Source organism: Salmo salar, chromosome ssa01, assembly GCF_905237065.1.
Source record: "Salmo salar chromosome ssa01, Ssal_v3.1, whole genome shotgun sequence".
Taxonomy (NCBI): domain Eukaryota; kingdom Metazoa; phylum Chordata; class Actinopteri; order Salmoniformes; family Salmonidae; genus Salmo; species Salmo salar.
The window spans coordinates 24412879-24435376 of NC_059442.1; the positions used below are offsets into that span (position 1 = coordinate 24412879).

At 42.0% G+C, this 22498-nt stretch overlaps 1 protein-coding gene and 1 pseudogene across 1 annotated transcript; one reads left to right on the forward strand and one right to left on the reverse strand.

The window, feature by feature from the left end:
• Positions 1-2423: 2423 nt before the first annotated feature.
• LOC106581094 (histone-binding protein RBBP4) lies at positions 2424-8904 on the reverse strand. Its single transcript, XM_014162858.2, has 10 exons — positions 8763-8904; positions 8146-8293; positions 4787-4932; positions 4484-4657; positions 4287-4402; positions 4028-4188; positions 3754-3880; positions 3567-3644; positions 3208-3453; positions 2424-3010 (listed from the first exon to the last, which is right to left on the reverse strand). The coding sequence occupies exons 1-10, from the start codon at positions 8776-8778 to the stop codon at positions 2948-2950; spliced, it is 1275 nt and encodes a 424-aa protein (XP_014018333.1). The 5' UTR covers positions 8779-8904; the 3' UTR covers positions 2424-2947.
• A 1538-nt stretch (positions 8905-10442) lies between these two features.
• LOC106581134 (protein archease-like) lies at positions 10443-22209 on the forward strand (annotated as a pseudogene).
• Positions 22210-22498: the final 289 nt, after the last annotated feature.

The following is a 22498-nucleotide window of genomic DNA, read 5'->3' on the forward strand; positions in this document are numbered from 1 at the left end:
ATTTTGTTACATTACAGCCTGATTCTAAAATTGATAAGGTCCCACAGTTGACAGTACATATCAGAGCAAAAACCAAGCCATGAGGTCGAAGGAGTTATCCGTAGAGCTCCAAGACAGGATTGTGTCAAGGCACAGATCTGGGGAAGGGTACCAAAACATTTCTGCAGCATTGAAGGTCCCCAAGAACACAGTGGCCTCCCTCATTCTTAGATGGAAGAAGTTTGGAACCAGCAACTCTTCCTAGAGCTGGCCGCCCGGCCAATCTGAGCAATCGGGGGAGAAGAGCCTTGGTCAGGGAGGTGACCAATAACCCAATGGTCACTCTGACAGAGCTCCAGAGTTCCTCTGTGAAGATGGGAGAACCTTCCAGAAGGACAACCATCACTGCAGCACTCCACCAATCAGGCCTTTATCGTAGAGTGGCCAGATAGAAGACACTCCTCAGTAAAAGGCACATGACAGCCCGCTTGGAGTTTGCCAAAAGGCACCTAAAGGACTCTCAGACCATGAGAAACAAGATTCTCTGGTCTGATGAAACCAAGATTGAACTCTTTGGCCTGAATGCAAAGCATCACGTCTAGAGGAAACCTGGCACCATCCCTACGGTGAAGCAAGGTGGTGGCAGCATCATGCTGTGGTGATGTTTTTCAGAGGCAGGAACTGGGAGACTAGTCAGGATCGAGGGAAAGATGAACGGAGCAAAGTACAGAGAGATCCTTGATTAAAAAAAACTGCTCCAGAGCGCTCAGGACCTCAGACTGGGATGAAGGTTCACCTTCCAACAGGACAAAGACCCTAAGCTCACAGCAGAGACAACGCAGGAGTGGCTTTGGGACAAGTCTCTGAATGTCCTTGAGTGGCTCAGTCAGAGCCTGGACTTGAACCTGATCGAACATCTCTGGAGAGACCGTGAAAATAGCTATGCAGCGACACTCCCCATCCAACTTGACAGAGCTTGAGGGGATCTGCAGAGAAGAATGGGAAAAACTCCCCAAATACAGGTGTGCCAAGCTTGTAGCGTCATACCCAAGAAGACTCGAGGCTGTAATCGCTGCCAAAGGTGCTTCAACAAATGTAGAGTAAAGGGTCTGAATACTTAGGTAAATTGTGGTCTTTCACCTTTTTTTCATACATTTCTAGAAACCTATTTTTGCTTTGTCATTATGGGGTATTGTGTGTAGATTGGTGAGTGGGGGGACAATTCAATACATTTTAGATTAAGGCTGTAAAGTAACAAAATGTGGAAAAAAATCAAGGGGTCTGAATACTTTCCGAATGCACTGTATCTGGCCATGAGAAGTAGAGACCATCCATTTTGACCCTAAGGAATCTGAGTTTTCATTGAATACATGAAATTAATATTTGATGTCTGGACTACTTACAATTGCCATTAAACACTGAACAAAAATATATACGCAACATGTAAAGTGTTGATCCCATGTTTCATAAGTTGAAATAAAAAAAACAGAAATGTTCCATATGCACAAAAAGCTTATTTCTCTAAAATGTTGTGCCCAAATTTGTTTACATCCGTTAGTGAGCATTTCTCTTTACCAAGACATTCCAACCACCTGACAGGTGTGGCATATCAAGAACCTGATTAAACAGCATGATCATTACACAGGTGCCCCTTGTGCTGGGGACAATAAAAGGGCACTTTAATATTTGCAGTTGTCACACAACACAATGCCACAGAAGTTGAGGGAGCGTGCGATTGGCATGCTCACCACAGGAATGCCCACCAGAGCTGTTGCCAGAGCATTGAATGTTAATATCTCTACCACAAGCTGCCTCCGTCATTTTAGAGAATTTGGCAGTACATCCAACCGACCTCACAATTGTAGACCACGTGTAACCACGCCAGCCCAGGACCTCCACATCCGGCTTCTTCACCTGCGGGATTGTCTGAAGAGAGGGTCAGTGGGTGGGCCCATGCCCTCCCAAGGCCCATCCATTGCTGCACGCCTGCCTAGTCATGTGAAATCCATAGATTAGGGCTGAATTTGTTTAAATTGACTGATTACCTAATATTAACTAACACAGTAAAATCTTTGAAATTGTTGCACATTGCATTTATATTTTTGTTCATTATAGACAGACAAACATGTACAATAAATATTCGAGGGAGTCTCAACATGCTGTTATTTTTTTTTTTTACAGGGGCTGTATTGAAGTGAGTGAACCAACTGCTGCAAGGGAGTCCTAACTTTTCCATACTTATCAATGGAAGTAGAAAAGTTGACAAAATATCCAGAACCCCTCAGACCAAACATGTTTTACTGTGTTTGCGAGTATCCTTGATGGTGCATTTACCCAATGTCAGATATTGGTATAGTTAATCTGCTCTTAGTGCATCAACAATGGTGTTATGACAGTTGACCTTAACTATGAGAGCAGCCTGTCTTAACTGTACATTTAAGGTCTACCGTAAATACATTTTTATTATGAATACTTACAAAACATGGGAATCTGATGCAGCATACAAAAAAAAAGACACATAGGGATGATATACATACAACTTGAAAGCTGATTGTTGAAATCTACGATTCAGATATCATGGGAATAAAATAAATCTATGTACACTTTCTTATAAAATGAAACTGTGGAAATTAGTATAAATGACTCTTGTTTCTAAGAATATGAGCATAATTTAACATGAAAAACAATAATTGGGTGCCTACTCAACTGTGGTGCTTGTCCCCCTGGTAAAAATTTGACCAAAGAATGGCATAGCTACCATTATCACCATATCAAACAGTAGGATCCTTTCTTATATAAATATATGAAAAACCTTGATTCCATGATAGTGAAACAACAAGCACTTAATGTTTCCCTCTACAAAACTGCAAAAGAACAACGCACTCTTATGCATTTTTTAAAAAGACATTTGAATGTTGTTTTGAGGATGTGATCAAGGGAGGGTTGTTGTGTGATTGACAGATGTCACTCATGCCTGGACTTCAGTGTCTGCTGCTCCCTCTGGGTCCTCGTCATTGTAGATGTTCTCAGCCTTAAAAGATTGAAAGACATTCTTAGTACTCCTCCTTAGAAATAATTGTGATTCTACATATTACAGTAGAACGCTTCTGCCAAGCTTTCAAAACTTACTTATGCCTCATAAAATGAATAAATATGAACAGAATACATTTAACTATTCTCTATAGCCTCCCACTGTATGACAGAGCCCCGTCTGTCCTGGGGTCTCACCATCTGCCAAACTTGCATGATGTTGTCCTCGGACACTGAGCAGATGACCCAGGGTTCGTTGGGGTTCCATGAGAAGTCGGAGATCTTAGCTGTGTGACCGCCGTGAATGAACAGCAGTTCAGGTGGACCATCCTCAGCATCCTCTGGCGACTGCTCCTCTCCGATTTTACTGAGGTCCCACACGTTGAGTCGCCTGTCTGTGCCACTGGAGGCCAGGATGGTTTCATTATGAGGAGACCACTGGACCTAAAGGGAGGAAAGGAGGAGAGATGGGTTTGACGAGACCTAGTAATAGATACAAAATCTGGTTCAAAACAAACTTCATAGGGAATAATTGACAGCTTATTGACTTAACATACCTGAAAGATCTCATCTTTGTGAGACTCAAACGAATGCAGCTTCAGTTTCAGGTTCCTCAGGTCCCAAAGAGCCACAGTCTGAAATGGGAGAACCAATCAATTACAACCACCACCAAGAAACCAGTTAGATCAACACTGCATTATGAAAGATAATCTTGGAAGAATTAAGAGAAGATATCCAGACCACCTTGTCTGCTGAGCCCGAGGCCAGGATGAACTCGCTGTAGGGGTTGAAGGACAGACAGTTGACCTCGGCAGTGTGGGCATCCACAGCATGGCTAGGTTTGGACGTGTTGTTGGATCGCGTGTCCCAACTGCACAGTAAACAATGTTATTGTTGAATAAGCAACACCAAACAATGCGGATGGTGTAACTAATTTTAGTCATACGAGCTTAGCAAATTGTTTTTCTATTCAAATCCATTATCCACTGAGGGAGTTGCTCATCTCAGGGAGCCTTACATCATGAGTTTCTGGTCGTCAGCTACAGATCCAAAGAGTGACTCATGCAGTAGATGCCAGGAGACATCCTCCACTACAGCTGTGTGTCCAGTAAAGATAGTCTTTGCGTCTACAACCTTTCCCTCCTTAGGAACGGCACTGATGTCCCACATACATATAGTCTGCAGACAGATGGGAAACAAGGGAAGGTGAGAGGAAAGACATGGAGGGAAGAAGACTGTTAAAGCATATGCTTTGGGTCAAGTGACAAGTCACTGACATGGTCATCAGAAGCGCTGAGGAGGCAGCCACTCAGGTTGGGGTTCCAGGAGAGACCGTAGCCCTCTTTCTGGTGTCCCCTCAAACGCAGATCTGGGGTACACTCTCCAGATGGATCTGTAATACAGAGGTGCATGTTATTTCAAAAGAAATGAGAAAGGAGGACTGGGACTTCCTGACCAACCTCTAAATACCCACCTGGTTTGGAGGGATGTTTGGTGTAGTCAAAGACAAGCACGTCGCTGGTTGGGGTTTTGGTGGCAATGATGCAGGGGTTCTGGGGCATGTGGCGGGCTCTGTTCACCTCTCCCTCATGGTTGATCTTGATTTCAATCTCTATCTTACCACTGACTGAGCCAAAGCCTCCAAACTCTGAATGGAGAGAGGCAGAGAAATGAGCTACAGAGAAAATAGTTACAAACCAGTTACAATATTTTGACTGATCCAAAGCCTGAAAACATGCAGAAAGGTTGTAATTGATGCAAAAACATTGTCCCTCACCACCTTTCTCACTGTCGTAGTGAGAGGCATCAAACTGAGCATCGTCATTAGGCAGTTGCACGCTGGCGATGACCAGGTGATTCTGTTCATCTGAGGTGTGTGTGCCAAGAACCAACCTGTGTACGCTGAAATCCTTCCCTTCAGGTCTAAAGGATAAAAATAAATATCTTACAAGACAAATAGGTCCATTTAAATAACACTTTTGTCATATGTAGTAGGGGGCATTAGCTAGAAACTCAATGTGGTCCATACAAGGATTATTCTTTGCAACAACACATATGGAGACTGAAAACAATCTTCCTGAAGACACCTTCCCACTCCCAGTAATGTTGCAAAGGCAGGCTCATCTTTAATCGGCACAAGTATCTGGTATTCTTGGGAATTATACAGTGAGGGAAAGAAGTATTTGATCCCCTGCTGATTTTGTACGTTTGCCCACTGACAAAGAAATGATCAGTCTATAATTTTAATGGTAGGTTTATTTGAAGAGTGAGAGACAGAATAACAACAAAACAATCCAGAAAAACGCATGTCAAAAATGTTATAAATTGATTTGCATTTTAAATGAGGGAAATAAGTATTTGACCCCCTCTCGATCAGAAAGATTTCTGGCTCCCAGGTGTCTTTTATACAGGTAACGAGCTGAGATTAGGAGCACACTGTTAAAAGGAGTGCTCCTAATCTCAGCTTGTTACCTGTAAAAAAAGACACCTGTCCACAGAAGCAATCAATCAATCAGATTCCAAACTCTCCACCATGGCCAAGACCAAAGAGCTCTCCAAGGATGTCAGGGACAAGATTGAAGACCTACACCAGGCTGGAATGGGCTACAAGACCATCGCCAAGCAGCTTGGTGAGAAGGTGACAACAGTTGGTGCGATTATTCGCAAATGGAAGAAACACAAAAGAACTGTCAATATCCCTCGGCCTGGGGCTCCATGCAAGATCTCACCTCGTGGGGTTGCAATGATCATGAGAACGGTGAGGAATCAGCCCAGAACTACACGGGAGGATCTTGTCAATGATCTCAAGGCAGCTGGGACCATAGTCACCAAGAAAACAATTGGTAACACACTACGCCATGAAGGACTGAAATCATGCAGCGCCCGCAAGGTCCCCCTGCTCAAGAAAGCACATATACATGCCCGTCTGAAGTTTGCCAATGAACATCTGAATGATTCAGAGGACAACTGGGTGAAAGTGTTGTGGTCAGATGAGACCAAAATGGAGTTCTTTGGCATCAACTCAACTCGCCGTGTTTGGAGGAGGAGGAATGCTGCCTATGACCCCAAGAACACCATCCCCACCGTCAAACATGGAGGTGGAAACATCATGCTTTGATGGTGTTTTTCTGCTAAGGGGACAGGACAACTTCAGCGCATCAAAGGGACGATGGACGGGGCCATGTACTGTCAAATCTTGGGTGAGAACCTCCTTCCCTCAGCCAGGGCATTGAAAATGGGTCGTGGATGGGTATTCCAGCATGACAATGACCCATAACACACGGCCAAGGCAACAAAGGAGTGGCTCAAGAAGAAGCACATTTTTATGGTCCTGGAGTGGCCTAGCCAGTCTCCAGACCTTAATCCCATAGAAAATCTGTAGAGGGAGCTGACGGTTCGAGTTGCCAAACGTCAGCCTCGAAACCTTAATGGCTTGGAAAAGATCTGCGAAGAGGAGTGGGACAAAATCCCTCCTGAGATGTGTGCAAACCTGGTGGCCAACTACAAGAAACGTCTGACCTCTGATTGCCAACAAGGGTTTTGCCACCAAGTACTAAGTCATGTTTTGCAGAGGGGTCAAATACTTATTTCCCTTATTAAAATGCAAATAAATTTATAACATTTTTGACATGCGTTTTTCTGGATTTTTTTGTTGTTATTCTGTCTCTCACTGTTCAAATAAACCTACCATTAAAATTATAGACTGATCATTTCTTTGTCAGTAGGCAAATGTACAAAATCACCAGGGGATCAAATAATTTTTTCCCTCACTGTAGCTAGATATGCAGGGATGCCATAAAAAAAAATGGGCATGGGGTGTAAAAAAATTCAATGCATATAATAGTGTAATGACAACAACAAAAAATACATGTGTAATGACATTCAGCATTTGTCATTAGGCACACTTGCGGCCTGAATTGATTGATGCATCCACTGTGATCTGCGAGCGTCACGGTTCAGTCAACTCTGCCATGGCAAAATGTTAGTGCTCAGATTAGATGAGTTTATTAGTAAAACATTTAGTGTTCATGTCGAACCACACCCCATTTTGGAGCATATACCACCCATTTTTAAGTACATTTGTAAAAAAAAATGTCCATGCGGTTGACTAGCAGTAATGACACATTGTGGTGTAATAGCCTACAGTTTTCTTGCCATCTTTGTTTTAATTGTGATAGGCTCATGTTTTACCCCCACCATTTATTTTGCCGATACTCCGAACCAGCGTACTTTCTCCCCTAATTTAGATATTTTTCTGCTTATAATTTCTGACATTTGTTAGACTATTTGTTTGTCAACTTGTTAATAAGTAGATACATTCAGCTTCTCTTCTGTAATTACTTATTGACCTAGAAGACTAAATAAAGCAGAAAGCCATTAATCGATAGAATGAATGCATCAACAATAATCTAGTATTGACATCAGTAAAGTTCTTTCATTTCTGATCGCAGAGCGAGGATGTGTAGAGACCGGGGAGAAAATGCAATAGCCTAAAACAGCAGATATATTTCCCCTGCAAAATATCGAATTAACATCAGTTTCAAAAGTTAAGGAAATAAAAGCTGTGAAAACAATCCAACATGATTTCAGTTTGTCTTGGATACGTATTTTTTGTGGTTAAAATAGCCTACCGCGCATTCCATTCTCTCAAGAGTCTGCAATAAATTATTACTCCATTCCTGTTCCCAAGACAGGTAGCCTAGTGGTTAGAGCGTTGGGCCAGTAACCAAAAGGTTGCTGGATCAAAGACCTGAGCTGACAAGGTATAAAAATATGTTGTTCTGCCCCTGAACAAGGCAGTTAACCCACCGTTCCCTGGTAGGCCGTCATTGTAAATAACAATTTGTTCTTAACTGACTTGCCTAGTTAAATAAAGGTTCAACTTAAAACGTTTAAAAGATAATTCCATTGGTGTGTACTTTAACAGCAATAAATAATTCTGCAGGAATGTATATTATATAAGACTACATGTGGGCGTTACAGTCAGTCTCCAGACTTCAGTTACTATTCAATTAAATTAATTTGAACATCAAAAGGAGCGCAAACAAAGGGGTGCAGCCGCACCTGCCCCACCCCTACTTCCACTGCTCCTGTAGCTTTGTATTCCTCAAAAGGTGCCCAGACAGTGAACCCCACCTGTTGACATCAGGCAGCCACTGTGCAGTGAGGCTGGGCCACTCCAGGGCGTGGGTCATCACCAGGTCATAGAGGAAGGGTGTGTTTTTCTTCCATATCTTGTACTCCTCATTTATCACCCTCTCCTCCACAGCATCATCAAACGCTGCTATAAAATAGTATGAAACTCACGTGAGACAGGAGGTTTAAATGTAAAGTATATTAGAAGCAACCCATTGTAGGGAAATATAGGTGTGATTGAGAAGGGGAACCCTATTAACATAGAGCAAGTGTTCGTTAACATTGACAGACAGGGTTTCGTAGTTGTTGTGTTAGCATTGATCAACCGAGCTAGCTAGCTCATTACTCCCACAAAAAGGGGTTGTGTATCTGACATAAAACAAAGCTAAAGTTAGTAGCTAGCTAGCTTACATTTTGCTTACTAGCTAACGTTAGTGGGCTACTAGTACTAGCGAGCTCATTTGTATAAAACAATGAATTAATTATCTTCACAATTGATAAGCCGGGAGAACCTGTCCTTCCACCCTGGCCTACCTTGGTAGCTAGCTAGCTTTCCCAAGTGGTCTGAGCGCTATTCTTGTTGAAGTAAATTGTGACGTATAGTTTCACCAAATTACCTTCTTTATCAGCCATGGCGTTGATAATATTACGAAAGTATGTTTTCAGAAACAGGGTTTTGTTGAGAAAACAAGGCAGCTGGACCACCTTGGCGGGAACTCCGTTGTGCTCAAACAGCCAATCAGCGTCAACTAAGCCGGAAAACGTCGTTTCTAATTATTCTGAGAAACTGGATTCTGAAGCTTTTGTCAAATTCACGTAATTTATTTTGATTTTTTGCATTTTAGCTAACCTTAACCCTAAGCCTTTTCAACATCTGACGTGAATATGACAAATTCCTTCTAGTCATCCAAAATGTGCTATCTGGGATCCTTGGGACGTCCATACACTGACCTTTAACATTGAAGTTTTAAAATGATTAAGGTAAGGGTTTTGGTAAGGTTAGGGGTATGTAAGTCCCAAGGATCCTAGGTTGCACTGACCACAGCATAAAGTCAAAATTGGCTATATCGTAAAAATTCTAACAAAAATTTATTTTTGGTCTTAATTGAAGGTTAGGGTTAGGAATAAGGTTAGCAGTGTGGTTAAGATTAGGATTGAAGTTAGGGTTTGGTTGAAAAATAATAAATGGTAGAAATGCGTGGGGTTTATGACTGTTGCTGTGGTAACTAATGACGACCGCAAAACGTTTTTATTTATGTATTATTATTATTGTATTACTTGTATTATTATGAACAATAAAACAAAACAGAAATATACAAACAGGAGTACATAACCGTAACATTCAGTGGTATTAAATGTCGAGATAAATTGCTTTTTTGTTTTTACACTTACTGAGAATTTCAAAATAATCTATCTTAAACAATGTGAAGAAGGGTTTGTTCTCCGCCCACTTAATTTTATGGATAAAGAATCTTCCATGAAAAATAAACAAATTAACAATGAAAGCTAAATCGGGGTCCATATAATTTGGATCAAAAATAAAACATAATATCAGAGTCGTTCAAATTAACATTAATAGTAGTTTATTTTAACATAAAATCTTCTAATTCACTCCCAAATCTTCGGACATAAAAACAGTCCCAAAATAAATTGTCTAGAGTCTCTGGGTCACAACCACAAAATACACATTTGTTATCAATAGCAATTTTGTATCTGTGTACAATAAAGGTCTTTACAGGGTACAGTCTAAGAATGAGTTTGTGTGATACTTATTTCGTCTTATTAGACAACAACGAAACTTTCTTCCATTTCACTTGTCCTAGGGCTGCATTCTTGTATATTCTAGCAGAGGGAATAGTTTACATCTTGACAGAGTTTTCTTATATATGTTATTACATTAATAGTTTAAAATGTAAATTCCTTCTAGCTGAATTGGTGCTACAAAATCCTCAACAGTTGCACTTGGAGTATTGTTATATTCTCCTAAAAGAAGAATAGCACCTTAAAAGAGACAGCTCTAACAACTATTTGAAACTCCTCAGGAGTGGATGTAACATCGTGTGTTCTCATGAATTCTGGATAATCATATAGTTGTCCATCATTATTCAGTAATTGTTTAACCCAGATAATGCTGTTGTCAAACCAGACCTGGAAAAATAAATACTTGTTTTTGTATTTTATGTCTCTATTATTCCAGATTGTATATCTATATATATCCGACGATCGCAAAACGCGAGATATCTTTGTTACTTCCTGAATCGGTCAATTTTGTTTCAACAGCAAGTACAGTGGTGATTTCAGGACAACTGCAATCTCGGGGAAAACTAGGTCAAATCCTGACGTCGGAAAGTTGGAGCTCTATAAAGATACCCCAATTTCCGACTTGAAATTTCGAGTTGGATGAATGTTCAAAACGATTTTTCCCAGTCGGAGTTGTTTTTTTCCAAGTTCAGTTGTCTTGAATGCCTTGAAATCGGAGTTTTCCGAGTTCCCAGTTATTCTGAATGCGGCATACCTTTCAGTAGCCTGGCTGACGCGAGACCTACGTGACTACACAGCGACGTGATGTTTCTGCATTCGAGTGCTAGTCTGAACTAGTAAACTCGGAATGTCCGACCTGCTAGTTAGTTGTAACACTTTTAGCGACTCGGACATGTCGAGTTTCTTAGTTCCGACTAGCACATGCACGCGGCATACGACTCAAGCCAAGCACGTAACGTTATAGTTTTGGCAAGTCTAACATTTCAGTATTTTAGGGATCAAATCAACTAAATAAGGTCGACAATGGATGATCGTGAGCTTGATCTCACAGAGTCACAGAAAGCTACCAAGTCAAAATACCCGGCGATCAACAAGAAGTATGAATGTGAGTTGTGTAGCTAGCTAATGTTATGAACATGCATGGTGGTTAATTGAACTATACTTTAGCTAGTTAACAAATCAGACTAAAGTTCACTAACATAAACGGGTTTCTGTTGAAATGTACAATGGAAGCGAATCTTTAGCGGAGGAGACACAGCTCGACCACCAGAAATTGCTTAATTGACACATTGATATTGTAGGTGTAGTATGATCTAAAATAAGGACGCGCGACAACGAGGTTCTAGCTCCAGCCTGTTTATTAACCTAATCCTCGCATGTCATACATAGGTACGGATACCCCCAAGGGACATCCTACTACATCTTCCCCTCTCCCATGAACAAGAACTCAACATGCATAACCACTGAAGCATAACTGAAATGCAATTTGGAAACCAGTATTATTCTCTAGCATGCTACTTCACATCCTGAAACAGTATGAAAGCATTAAATCACACAGTATGAACATTAACTTGCGTACAGTCTCTTTTTGCTGGGTATGGTCCCCAACAGTATGTTTTCTCTTCACTTAACATAGTCTTTCAGCCACTCTGGTGGCTTCACATCCCTTTTTGGGCTCGTTTGTGGCTCTGTGAGCATTCTCTCTCCTTCACCCTCTTTTTGTGCATTTTCTGTGGCCTGTGTGGCTGGAAGAGCTCTGAGGTGTGTTTTGTTCCTTCGTACCTCTTCTGAGCCTGTGTCCACCACATAGGAGCGTGGGGCATCCTCTTTCCTCAGCACTATTGCTGGTGTCTGAGTTTGTAATCCACACACGTTGACCTTCGGTCAGCTCTGGCCTCTCCTTAGCACGGTGTCTCTGATTAAAGTCTCCAGTTTGCGTTTGTTTCAGCCGTTTGTCTCTCTCAGCGAAGGCCTTCCTGTTAGGCCATCGGGGTTTAAGCTGAGCCGGCGAGACAGGCAATGAGGAACGCAGCCTCCTGCCCATCAGGAGCTCGGCAGGCAACGGCCCATGATGCAGTGGTGTAGCTCTGTAAGCTAACAGAGCCCTGTATGGATCCTTGTTCTTTTTCATCAGTCCCTTGACTGTTTTCACAGCTCTCTCTGCCTCTCTCTGCCATTACTCTGTGCATGGTAGGGGCTACTGGTCATGTGTGAAGTCATATTCTGTGGCAAAAGCAGAAAAGGAGCTTGCAGAGAACTAGGGAGCGTTATCTGTAACCAGGACCTCAGTGACCCCTTGCCTGGAAAAAATTGACTTTAATCCATTGATTACACCAGCTGATGTGGTTATGGGTGTCTTTGCTATTTCAATGTATCTTTAGTAGTAATCTACCACTAGCAGATAAGTGTCATTTTCCCAATAGAACATATCTGCCCCTACCTTTTGCCATGGCCGTTTTGGCAGCTCCGTTGCCATCATTGCCTCCGGATGACAAGGTTGACATTTTGTACAGACCTCACACTGGGCCACCAGCTTGGCAATCTGAGTACTCAGATCAGGGGAGGAAATCCCGGGGGGGACGTGGGGGACACGACCCTCCCATCCTGGGAAAAATATGACTTGTCCCCCCCAATATATCACTGAAACATAACTATGTAATTTAAATAATATTAATAATACACAATGAAAGCAATTGTGCTGATTATAGACACTTAATAGCGCGTTTTTAAGTTTCAAAAGATTGCGACCCCCCCCCACCCTTTGCCTCACAATGGTTTGATCCACTGCTAGTTCCTTAGTTGGCAAGGTAACAGAGGGGTCGTATCTACTGTCTGAAAGGCACTCAATGAACGTAACTGACGTGAGGTTAATCCAGTCAATCACGCACACACACTAGCTGAATATGCAGAACTAGCGCGCAAATATGAACTATTAAGCTAGCTAGTACCTATTCCATTTATGTGGCCTGTTCAAAGATGGAATCTTTGCTATCGTCAATTTATTCCAAGATCAGCATGCAGATGTGTGCTTCAAAGTCCCTGTGATAAGGTTAGCGATAAACTGAAGTCCAAACTGAACAGAACTACACTCTCTTCTACCATTGTCTTAAATATATTGAATGGTCTCGTTGCAAAAGCTAAATTGTCGCAAGGGAACTTTTATTTATTTTATTTCACCTTTATTTAACCCGGGTAGCAAAGATTATAGCAAACACCACTGAAACGGAATTGGTGCTCGCTAGCTTTGCAAATTCAGCTATTGTTGGTTGCCAGCCAATATGAAACAAACTATTAAAATTACAAAAGGTTGCAGCATATGTTGTGTAAATGGTGAACTCATACAGCTGTCAACTCTTGTCATTTTAATCCGTTTCACATTTGCTAGCTACCTTTTAGATCGAAGCCCAAATAGAATGATAAAAGATAAGATGATAGAAGCCCATCTCCTAATGTAAATAACCTACACACTGTGTGTGTGTTGTAGCCAGCCAGCCAGCCAGGTAGAAAAATGGCAGAAAAATAAAAGACGGACATCAGAGTATTTTTCAGTACACCAAAACGCAAAGTAAGAACCCTAGTAGCCTAATATCTCAAAGACTAGTTGATAAAAATGGTCATAAGAAAGAAATTAAATTCTAATGGAAATGTTTCACAATGATGTCATTAGGCAGAGCAGGCAACAGATGGCACACAGACAGCAGAGTTGGGGACAGATATGCAGGGACAGACTGGCAGAGACAGGGAGTCTCAGGTAAGTTTGTTGAGTCTTTGTTTGGCAACATTATGAAAGGTTCTCAAGTTTTTTGACTTGTAAAATAGGAACATAATTGGAAAATGCCGTGGATACCCCCACTCACAACTTAAACTGGTGACTGAACTAAGATTTGTTAAAGGCAATGGTATTGCTGTTGTGTAGTTTTGGGTACCGGTAGTTAGGAGTACGGCAAACACCTTATTTCTTTGGTTTCTCAATATACATTTACCATATTACAATGTAGGCTATGTGTTACAGCACTACTTTTGGTGTCCCCCTCAGGAATTGCTCTTGAGAAAATGTAATGTAATTGTCCCCTCCAAAGTTGATATCAGATTTTCGCCCCTGACTCAGACCAAGCCACCACACTGACTGTTGAGCCCTCAGTCTGCATTTGGTTATCCCCATGTGTCCATCATGCACTCTGTCTAGCATTTCTGGTTGTAGAGTCTCTGGGATAACTATCCGTTGTCCTTTCATGAGAAGGTCTCCATTACAGTGGAAGTCACTTTGGTGCTGAGGCAGTTCCTCCTGCCTGGGCCATCCCCTTTTGCACTGCTGCACTATCTGTCGGCAGATGTGGTCTCGTTGTTGCTCCTCTGCAATCTGCTGCAGTTTGGTCTGAGATGCAGGTAGGCTGTCCCTTACTGCATTAATGGACACCTGTACCTCACCCTCTAGACATTGCTCCTCCTCTGATAATGGACGTTTAATTGGGGCCCTGGAGAGTGCATCTGCTGTGATCAGTGCCTTCCCTGGCACATACACCATCTTGTAGGTGAACCTCAGTAATCTGAGGCGGAAGCGCAGAACTCTGGGAGGCAAGTCGTCCAGTGCTTTTGTCCCTAACAGAGCCAACAGTGGTTTGTGGTCAGTCTCTGCTGTAAACTGCAGGCCAATAAGGTATTGGCTGAGCCTTTCACATGCCCATGTGATAGCCAACGCCTCCTTCTCCACTTGAGCATACCTTTGCTCTGTGTCGGATAAGCTTCGGGAGATGTATGCTATTGGACGCCACTCCATGTTGTCCTGCATCTGTGTGAGGACCGCCCCTAGCCCAAAGGATGATGCATCTGCTGATACTTTTGTCTTAGCGTGGGGACAGTACTGGGCCAGCACTCTCTGTGAGGCCAGGTCTCCTTTGATTTTGTCAAACGCTACCTGTTGCATGTGACCCCATGACCAGTCATTCTCTTTGGCTTGTAAGTCTCTCAGAGGTTTGGTTGTATCTGAGAATTGTGGGAGGAACTTACCCACATATGTGGCCATGCCTAAGAAGGTCCTGACTTCAGCCACGTTCTGGGGTCTGGGCATATCTGTGATGGCGCTGATCTTCTCCGTGTCCGGCTCTATTCCAGCTGCACTGATTTTGTGTCCCAAGAACAAGACCTCTGACTGTGCAACAGTGCATTTTTCATTGAGTGTCAGGCCAGCCTCCTGGAGTCGGGTCAGAACTGCTGTGAGCCTTACATCATGTTCTGCTCTGTCCCTTCTGCACACGAGCACATTGTCCTCGTGGAATATGATGCCACTCAGCCCCTCCAACAGCTGGGACATGCGTCTTTGGAAATGCTCAGGACCGGAAGCGATTCCAAATGGCAAAACATTAAAACAGTAACGGCCAAACGGTGTTATAAACGTTGTGAGTGCCCTACTCTCTGATGACAGCGTTATCTGCCAGAAACCTGAGCGGGCATGCAGCTTTGTGAAGACTTGTGAACCATCCAACTGAGCCAGTGACTGCTCCATTGATGTTAAGATGTGTCTCTCTCTGCAGAGTGCCTCATTGAAGTTAGTCATGTCCACACAGATCCTTATGTCCTCATTGGCTTTTGGGACCACTACCATCCCTGCATACCAGTCTGTGGGACTCTCTACTTTAGACACTGCCCCAATTTCTTCCATCCTCCCCAACTCTTCCTTTACTCTGGCCAATCCAGGGATAGGCACACGGCGGGGGGTGGTAAGGGCATAGGGGACAGCATCCTCTTTCAGGCGGATTTTGTAGTCACCTATCTTTCCTAGACCAGAAAACACTTTTGGGAATTTTTTTGGGAAAACCTCACCTGGGTCCTCCAATTCGCTCACTCTCTCAATGAGTTGCAATGCTTCAATTGCTGGCAGCCCCAGCAACGGCCTGGCTAGAGAGTCAATGACGAAGACAGGCTGGATGGCACTTTTGTCTTTACTCTCCAGTTTAATCACCAAGTGCCCTACCACTGGTAAAATCTTATTACTGGGCCCATACAGTTTTTTGTTTGTAGAGAGCAAAGGGCCATCTCTGCTATAGCTATACAGCCTAGTTGGGATAGCTGTCACTGCTGCCCCAGTGTCTAGTTTAAATGACACAACCTCCCCATTGAGTTTAATGTCTGAATGCCAGCCAGCATTGTTTTCCTTTACTTCTCCCAGAAACATGCTGTCCTGCTGTATCTCCTCTGAGACCTCATGCATTTGCTTTAATCGACAGACAGCTGAAAATTGTTCTCTCCTGTGACATTTCCTGCATTCCGCATCCTTTGCTGGGCAATCAATCCATCTGTGGAAAGGGGATATCCCACATTTGCGACAAACACTTGAACTAGCTACTGGTGCTGTCTGTGATTGTTTTCTCCACGTCTGTCTCTGTTCTGTGTTCCCCTCTGTTTCTTTTAGCTCGGTATGAAAATGCATTTATTTCCTCACCCTCTTCGCTCTGCAAGGAGCTGCTGTCACTCAGTATCATCTGCTGTCTTTTTACTGTGTCACTCAGCCTAACCTGGTTTACAGCTTTGGACAAGGTAAGCTGGGAATCCAACTGTAACTTTTCAGAAAGTGATATTTCTTATTCCCACTACAATCCGAACTCGGATCAGCTCTTCCCTGAGTGCGCCAAACTGACAATGTTCTGCTAGTTTGTGAACAGCTGTGATAAAACTGTCGGTGGTTTCACCCTGCTCCAGTTTGTGCATATTAAACCTAGCTCTCTCAAATATAATGTTGTGTCTCCCTACAAAATGCATTTCAAAACAGTCTTTAATGGCACTGTAGTTAAGTTTCTCTTCCTCAGTCAACGTTGAAGCATTTAATATATCCTCGGCTTCATCACCCATAGAGTAGATCAGTGTATTAACTTGAAATGCCTCATTTTTCAGGTTTAAGCCTGATGCTACCCTGTACCTTTCAAAGCGCCTGATCCATTTCGGCCAGTTTTGAATGTCCATACATACATAACCTAACCCTCGCATGTCATACATAGGTACGGATACCCCCAAGGGACATCCTACTACAGTAGGCCTAGTAGATGATTACCCTGGCATATTGAATTGAATGTTTACCTTAGCCCACTCTACTGTATTGTAGTACAGTAAAAACTGGAAAGGGGGATACCTAGTTAGTTGTACAACTGAAGGCATTCAACTGAAATGTGTCTTCCGTATTTAACCCAACCCCTCTGAATCAGAGAGGTGCATGGAACCCAAACCGGCTGCACACGTGCGCCATCGTGCATAAATGTATTTTGTCCCCCCACACCAAACGCGATCACGACACGCAGGTTAAAATATCAACCAATGAGGAGATAGCACGTGGCTACCTGCTTCTATAAACCAATGAGGAGATTGGGAGATTTATTTTGCAATGAGTGGTGTGGTCAGCCTGTTATACCCTGACTACACCGCTCGCGTCGTGTGCACGAGCGTTGCAAAATAAATGTAGAAATCTGTTATTCAATTATTGCACCCACGCAGCTCGAGCACGCCAACGAGCTTCTGCGTTGCCAAGGGCTAATATAGGCTGACCACACCGCTCGCGTCGCGTGCGTGAGCGTTGCAAAATAAATGTACAAATCAATGTTATTCAAATATTGCACCCACACTGCTCACGTGTGCCAACGAGCGTCTGCATTGTCGAGGGCTAAAATAGAAATCAGTTCTTTTTCTGACGCAGATCGCTCTGCAAGTCCTGCCTCTCCCATCTCCTCATTGGTTTATAGAAGCAGGTACCCACGTGCCATCTCCTCATTGGTTATACCCACGTGGGTGACTGAAAGACAAACGAGGTCAGTGGCAGTAATGCACCTAATTTATGAGTTGCCAATTGCTATATAAAGTCAAGAGAAGGAAAAAGCCTGGAAGGAAGAGAGATGACTAGGAACGATTCGGTTGACCGTTTTATGTGTGGATTAATTGTCGGAGTAGAGGACCTTGTGCATTTCAGGTAAAATAACAACTCAATGTTCATATCCCAGGACAAATTAGCTAGCAACAGCAAGCTAGCTAAATAGGACAAATTAGCTAGCAAGTGCAAGCTAACTAGCTAAATTGCCATTCCATGTTTAATGCTTTTCGACCTGTTCCCAAATTAATATAATTGGTTCAGAGTTTTTGATATTTTAACATGCGTGTTGTGATCGCGTTTGGTGTGGGGGGACAAAATACATTTATGCATGATGGTGCACACACGCAGCCGGTTTGGGTTCCGTGTAAAATAGAAGTCCTTTCTATTTCTGACGCAGATCGCGCTGCAAGTCCTGCCTCTCCCATCTCCTCATTGGTTTATAGAAGCAGGTACCCACGTGCCATCTCCTCATTGGTTATACCCACGTGGGTGATTGAAAGACAAACTGTGTTGCCGGTGAAAAAGCCTGGAAGGAGGAGAGATGACTAGAAACGATTCGGTTGACTTTTTTTATGTGTGGATTAATTGTCGGAGTAGAGGACCTTGTGCATTTCAGGAAAAATAACATCTCAATGTTTATATCCCAGGACAAATTAGCTAGCAACAGTAAGCTAGCTAAATAGGACAAATTAGCTAGCAAGTGCTAACTAGCTAAATTGCCATAAAGGTTTAATGTTTTTTGACCTGTCCCCAAATGAATGTAATTGGTTCAGAGTTTGTTTTGATATTTTAACCTGCGTGTAGGGGGACAAAATACATTTATATACGATGGCGCAAGCGCGCAGCCGGTTTGTGTTCCGTGTCGACATCCACGTCACCGGTGCCAAAACATGAATTATTTATGTATTCATATTGTCATTTGGTTTCTCTCTAGATTTGGACCACAATGCTGATGTACAGTAAGTTGATTACATTACCTGAACTACAGCAACTGCTGCTACTACCCTTAAACAGTGTAAGGTGGCTACTGGCAACACTTTTATTGTGAAATTCACAAAGCCTACCTGATAATGCAGAGCACCTTAGATCAGTGATCTGTAACTTCACCCTAATCAGTGGCTTTATCTTGCATGTGTGTCATCACTTTTATGCATGTTCCCAGGCTCCACTCTTGGGGAGACTCGCTGGAAGAGGCCTTTTGAGCAGTGTGCCATGGCAATATTTGGGTACATGACAGATACAGAGACAGTTGAGCCCATTGACACAGTAGAAGTGGGGTTAGAAGGTGAGATGGATTAAAAACAGGCATAATACTCATAGGGGGAGTTCATGAAGCAGATTGTTTAATTTATGGGTCAATATATTAAATACCATTGCATTCAATACATTCTTATAATTTCTTTGTTTCTTGACAGGTGACGACATGGAATCTCTTCCACTTCCTTGATGACTGGTTATTCAAATTCAGTGCAGATCTTTTCTTCATTCCCAGAGTAAGGGCCTTCAACATAATAATGATTAGTCATGTTAGCCAGTGGGACTTCATGGAGCTCGCTCTCCTACCCCCATCAATAGATGTTTAGCTTTCTTGGTGCCTGTCTGTATAATTGCATTGCAAAAACATGTTTTAGGTTCGAAACATAATTACAACTGGAAGGTAACATGTTATTACATTTACCACAAGTGTGCATGTATCTTGTATCCCTCCTCACAGCTAAGTTAATTACCAATGAGCCATTGTTTGTTTCAAATATCTCCTGCATCAAATGTAATACACTTTAAAAAAGACATGGCAACTATCAATTTAATTTAGCAGTTACGATAATAAGGTATTGCCTAACATAAATTCTGTCTTTTAGGAAGTGAAAGTTTTGCACATTGACAGGATGCACTTTAAAATACGCTCTATTGTGTAAGTAGATCTAAAGTTACACACACGCGTTTTTGCTCACTAATTTACAGTCGCATGTGTCATGACGTTGCCCTCTTTGGGTACAGCGAGCACAGTTGACCCCCCTCCCTCTGCACCAGGCCTTTTCTATGCACCATCCCCCGACCTCTATACTTCTGACACCAGGCTCTGAGAGCGGTCGTAAATTCCTATGAGGAAATTCTCTCCTCATGGCCACAGTATAGAGAACAAAGGATTCTTCCACCTCACAGAATTGGAGAACCGAACGACATTAATGTTCTGGAGAAGGTATAAAAGATCGGTGAAGAATCCAGCTATGAACTGGTCCGTTTGGTACAATTTTGTGAAACTCATGAGAGACAATACGGCCATATTACCATAATAATGTTTATATACTAGCCTCAGCTATGAGACTTACATCTAGATGGTTGTTTAAAATTAATGAAAAAGGATAAAGCTATTTGGAATATGTTGGGATGCTTGTAAGATGTTAATGTGAGAGAATTGTATTTTCTGTTTTAAAGTTTTACCAAGTCATCAGCACGCCCCCATGAACAGACGAGACCTGGCGTCATGAGACAGCCTTTTTCTGTCATTCTGAATAAAATCCCCACCCAGGATTTCTATCACCAGACCAGGCCTCCACCCCATTACGAGTTGGCTAATAGGTTTGACCATGCATCCCTCTACTGAACTTTAACCATACCATGTGGTTAAACTATTATACTATCGATACAGAATAAGAACAAGTCTTTGATATTAATTACTAGTCTGCAGTCAGGAATTTGGTATCATAGAGATAGAGAGAGAGACACGACACACACTGTGTGTATATATATTGCAATTGTTAATATTTCTCAACTCTGTAGTGTCTTCTCCGCTGCCCCCACCCCCCTTTTGTGTAACATGCCGATTTAGCCCACTAGGGCACATTCTCCTATCATTTCCTTGTAACCATATCTGTTTGTTTTGCATTTCTGTTGAATTATTTAGTTTAGTAAATAAATGATTTTAAGACAATTGATGTATGGATGACTCATAGTGAAGACGGTTCGTGCAGATAACCAACAATTTACGACGTTTGGAATGAGAGGTAAACTAACACATCATTAAAGGAGGCTAATCAATCACATATTATAATATCTGAAAGTTATATTAGGAAAATTATAACTTTGTAATCTGAATTATTTCCTTGGTGCCCCGACCTCCTAGTTAATTACAGTTACACAATTAATCAGTTTAGTTGCGTAATAATAATTACAGAGAGTTATTTGATAAACAGGTCTTCCGTTTTTAATGACGCCAAAGACACGACACGTGATTGGTCCTCTTTTGAGCCACTTACATTACTCCTAGGTTAAACTGTGTGAGGGGATATGGTGGGTTGGTTTTAGGTTATTTGACTTAATTCTACCCTGAGAAAGACATGGCTTGCATGTTATCATTAATCCCTCCCTTAGTTCCTACACCTGGAGGTCTGTTTCCATTCTCAGCTTCCCTCCATGCCTATCATTCAGTTTTTCTCTGCTGTTGTAGGTGGGGAGACGAGTTCAGCTTGGTCAAGCATCCACAGGTAAGCAAATGGGAGATAATCCTGATATCTTTCAATTTCTCTAGCCTGAACTGACCACACAGAGGTCTGCTGTCTGACTATCCTGACCATGAAACAGAATTACCATTTATGCCCTGATGAAAATGTTGTGCCCAAAACAGTTTGTTTTGAGATTTGTATTCTATTACTAAAACAAGATACATGATGATTATTAGGCCTATCAGACTGTTTTCATTGATTGAGACGAGTCATTTCTGAATACAAATGTTTGTATTTGAGTGTTTTTTTTAAAGTGTCACTTAACCATCTGTCTCTCCAGGGGACAGAGGTGAAGGCCATCACTTACTCAGCCATGCAGGTCCATGACATCGACAAGCCTGAGATCTTTGCCATCATCGATATCTGAGGATTTTCTACAGAGGAACTGTCTCCGAAGGGAACATGACTATCAGAGCATGCCTGTGTGAATGGACATTGGATTAAGGGCAACAGCATAGGTTTTGATCATGAGCTTGTGAATTGTGATGTTTTCCCCGTCATGAAGCAAACCTGGTCCTAATACATGCTGATTATAGCTGTTCAGAGTAATCTGGCTGTCTGACTAGAGTTTACTGAGTAATGCCAAAAATTAAGATTTTTGTTATAATTTTCATGTATCCCAAATTAATCTCAGAAGTTTCAAGATGAGACAGAATCATCACACAAAATCCAGTTTGCCTACTACTAGGGAATTTAAACATGAACGTATACCCCTTCTTGTTGACTAATACATATTTTTGGTATTATGTACTATGTTTTTTACAGGTTGATATTTATTTAAGCATTTCAATTGCCACCTCTCAGTGGTATAGATACTTAAAGGATTCATGCTGGGCACTACTCATTGTAAATAGTCAAATCACAAGTGATCTTTGGATACTTTAGTTAAATAAGTGTATCTGTTTGCAATTAATCAATTGGTTTTGTAATAAAAATCTTTTCCACACTACAAGGTGCATGTTTTCAGTCATTTCATTCTGCTGGTGTTTGGGATCACCACAGTGTGAGGTAAACAACATCCTAAAATACCCTCGAAAGAGGTTAGTAAAACATGGGTGTTGCCTATTTTGGCATTTAACAGGCATTTAATGAGTGTGTTATCCAATCAATGGTATTGTGTTGCTAGATATTTAAAGAACTTAACATGTTTATTTTTCTGTATCTAAGCATCAGAGACATACAGTAACTGTATATTGTGAATGTTTTCAATGTGTGCTTGACTTTTCATGTTAATCAT

Coding starts and splice junctions, on each gene's coding strand:
- LOC106581094 (XM_014162858.2), bottom strand. Junction 4,933..8,145: donor TGGCTGCCTGATGTCAACAG/GTGGGGTTCACT, acceptor TTTATCCTTTAG/ACCTGAAGGGAAGGATTTCA. Junction 3,645..3,753: donor CCTCGGGCTCAGCAGACAAG/GTGGTCTGGATA, acceptor CTCCCATTTCAG/ACTGTGGCTCTTTGGGACCT.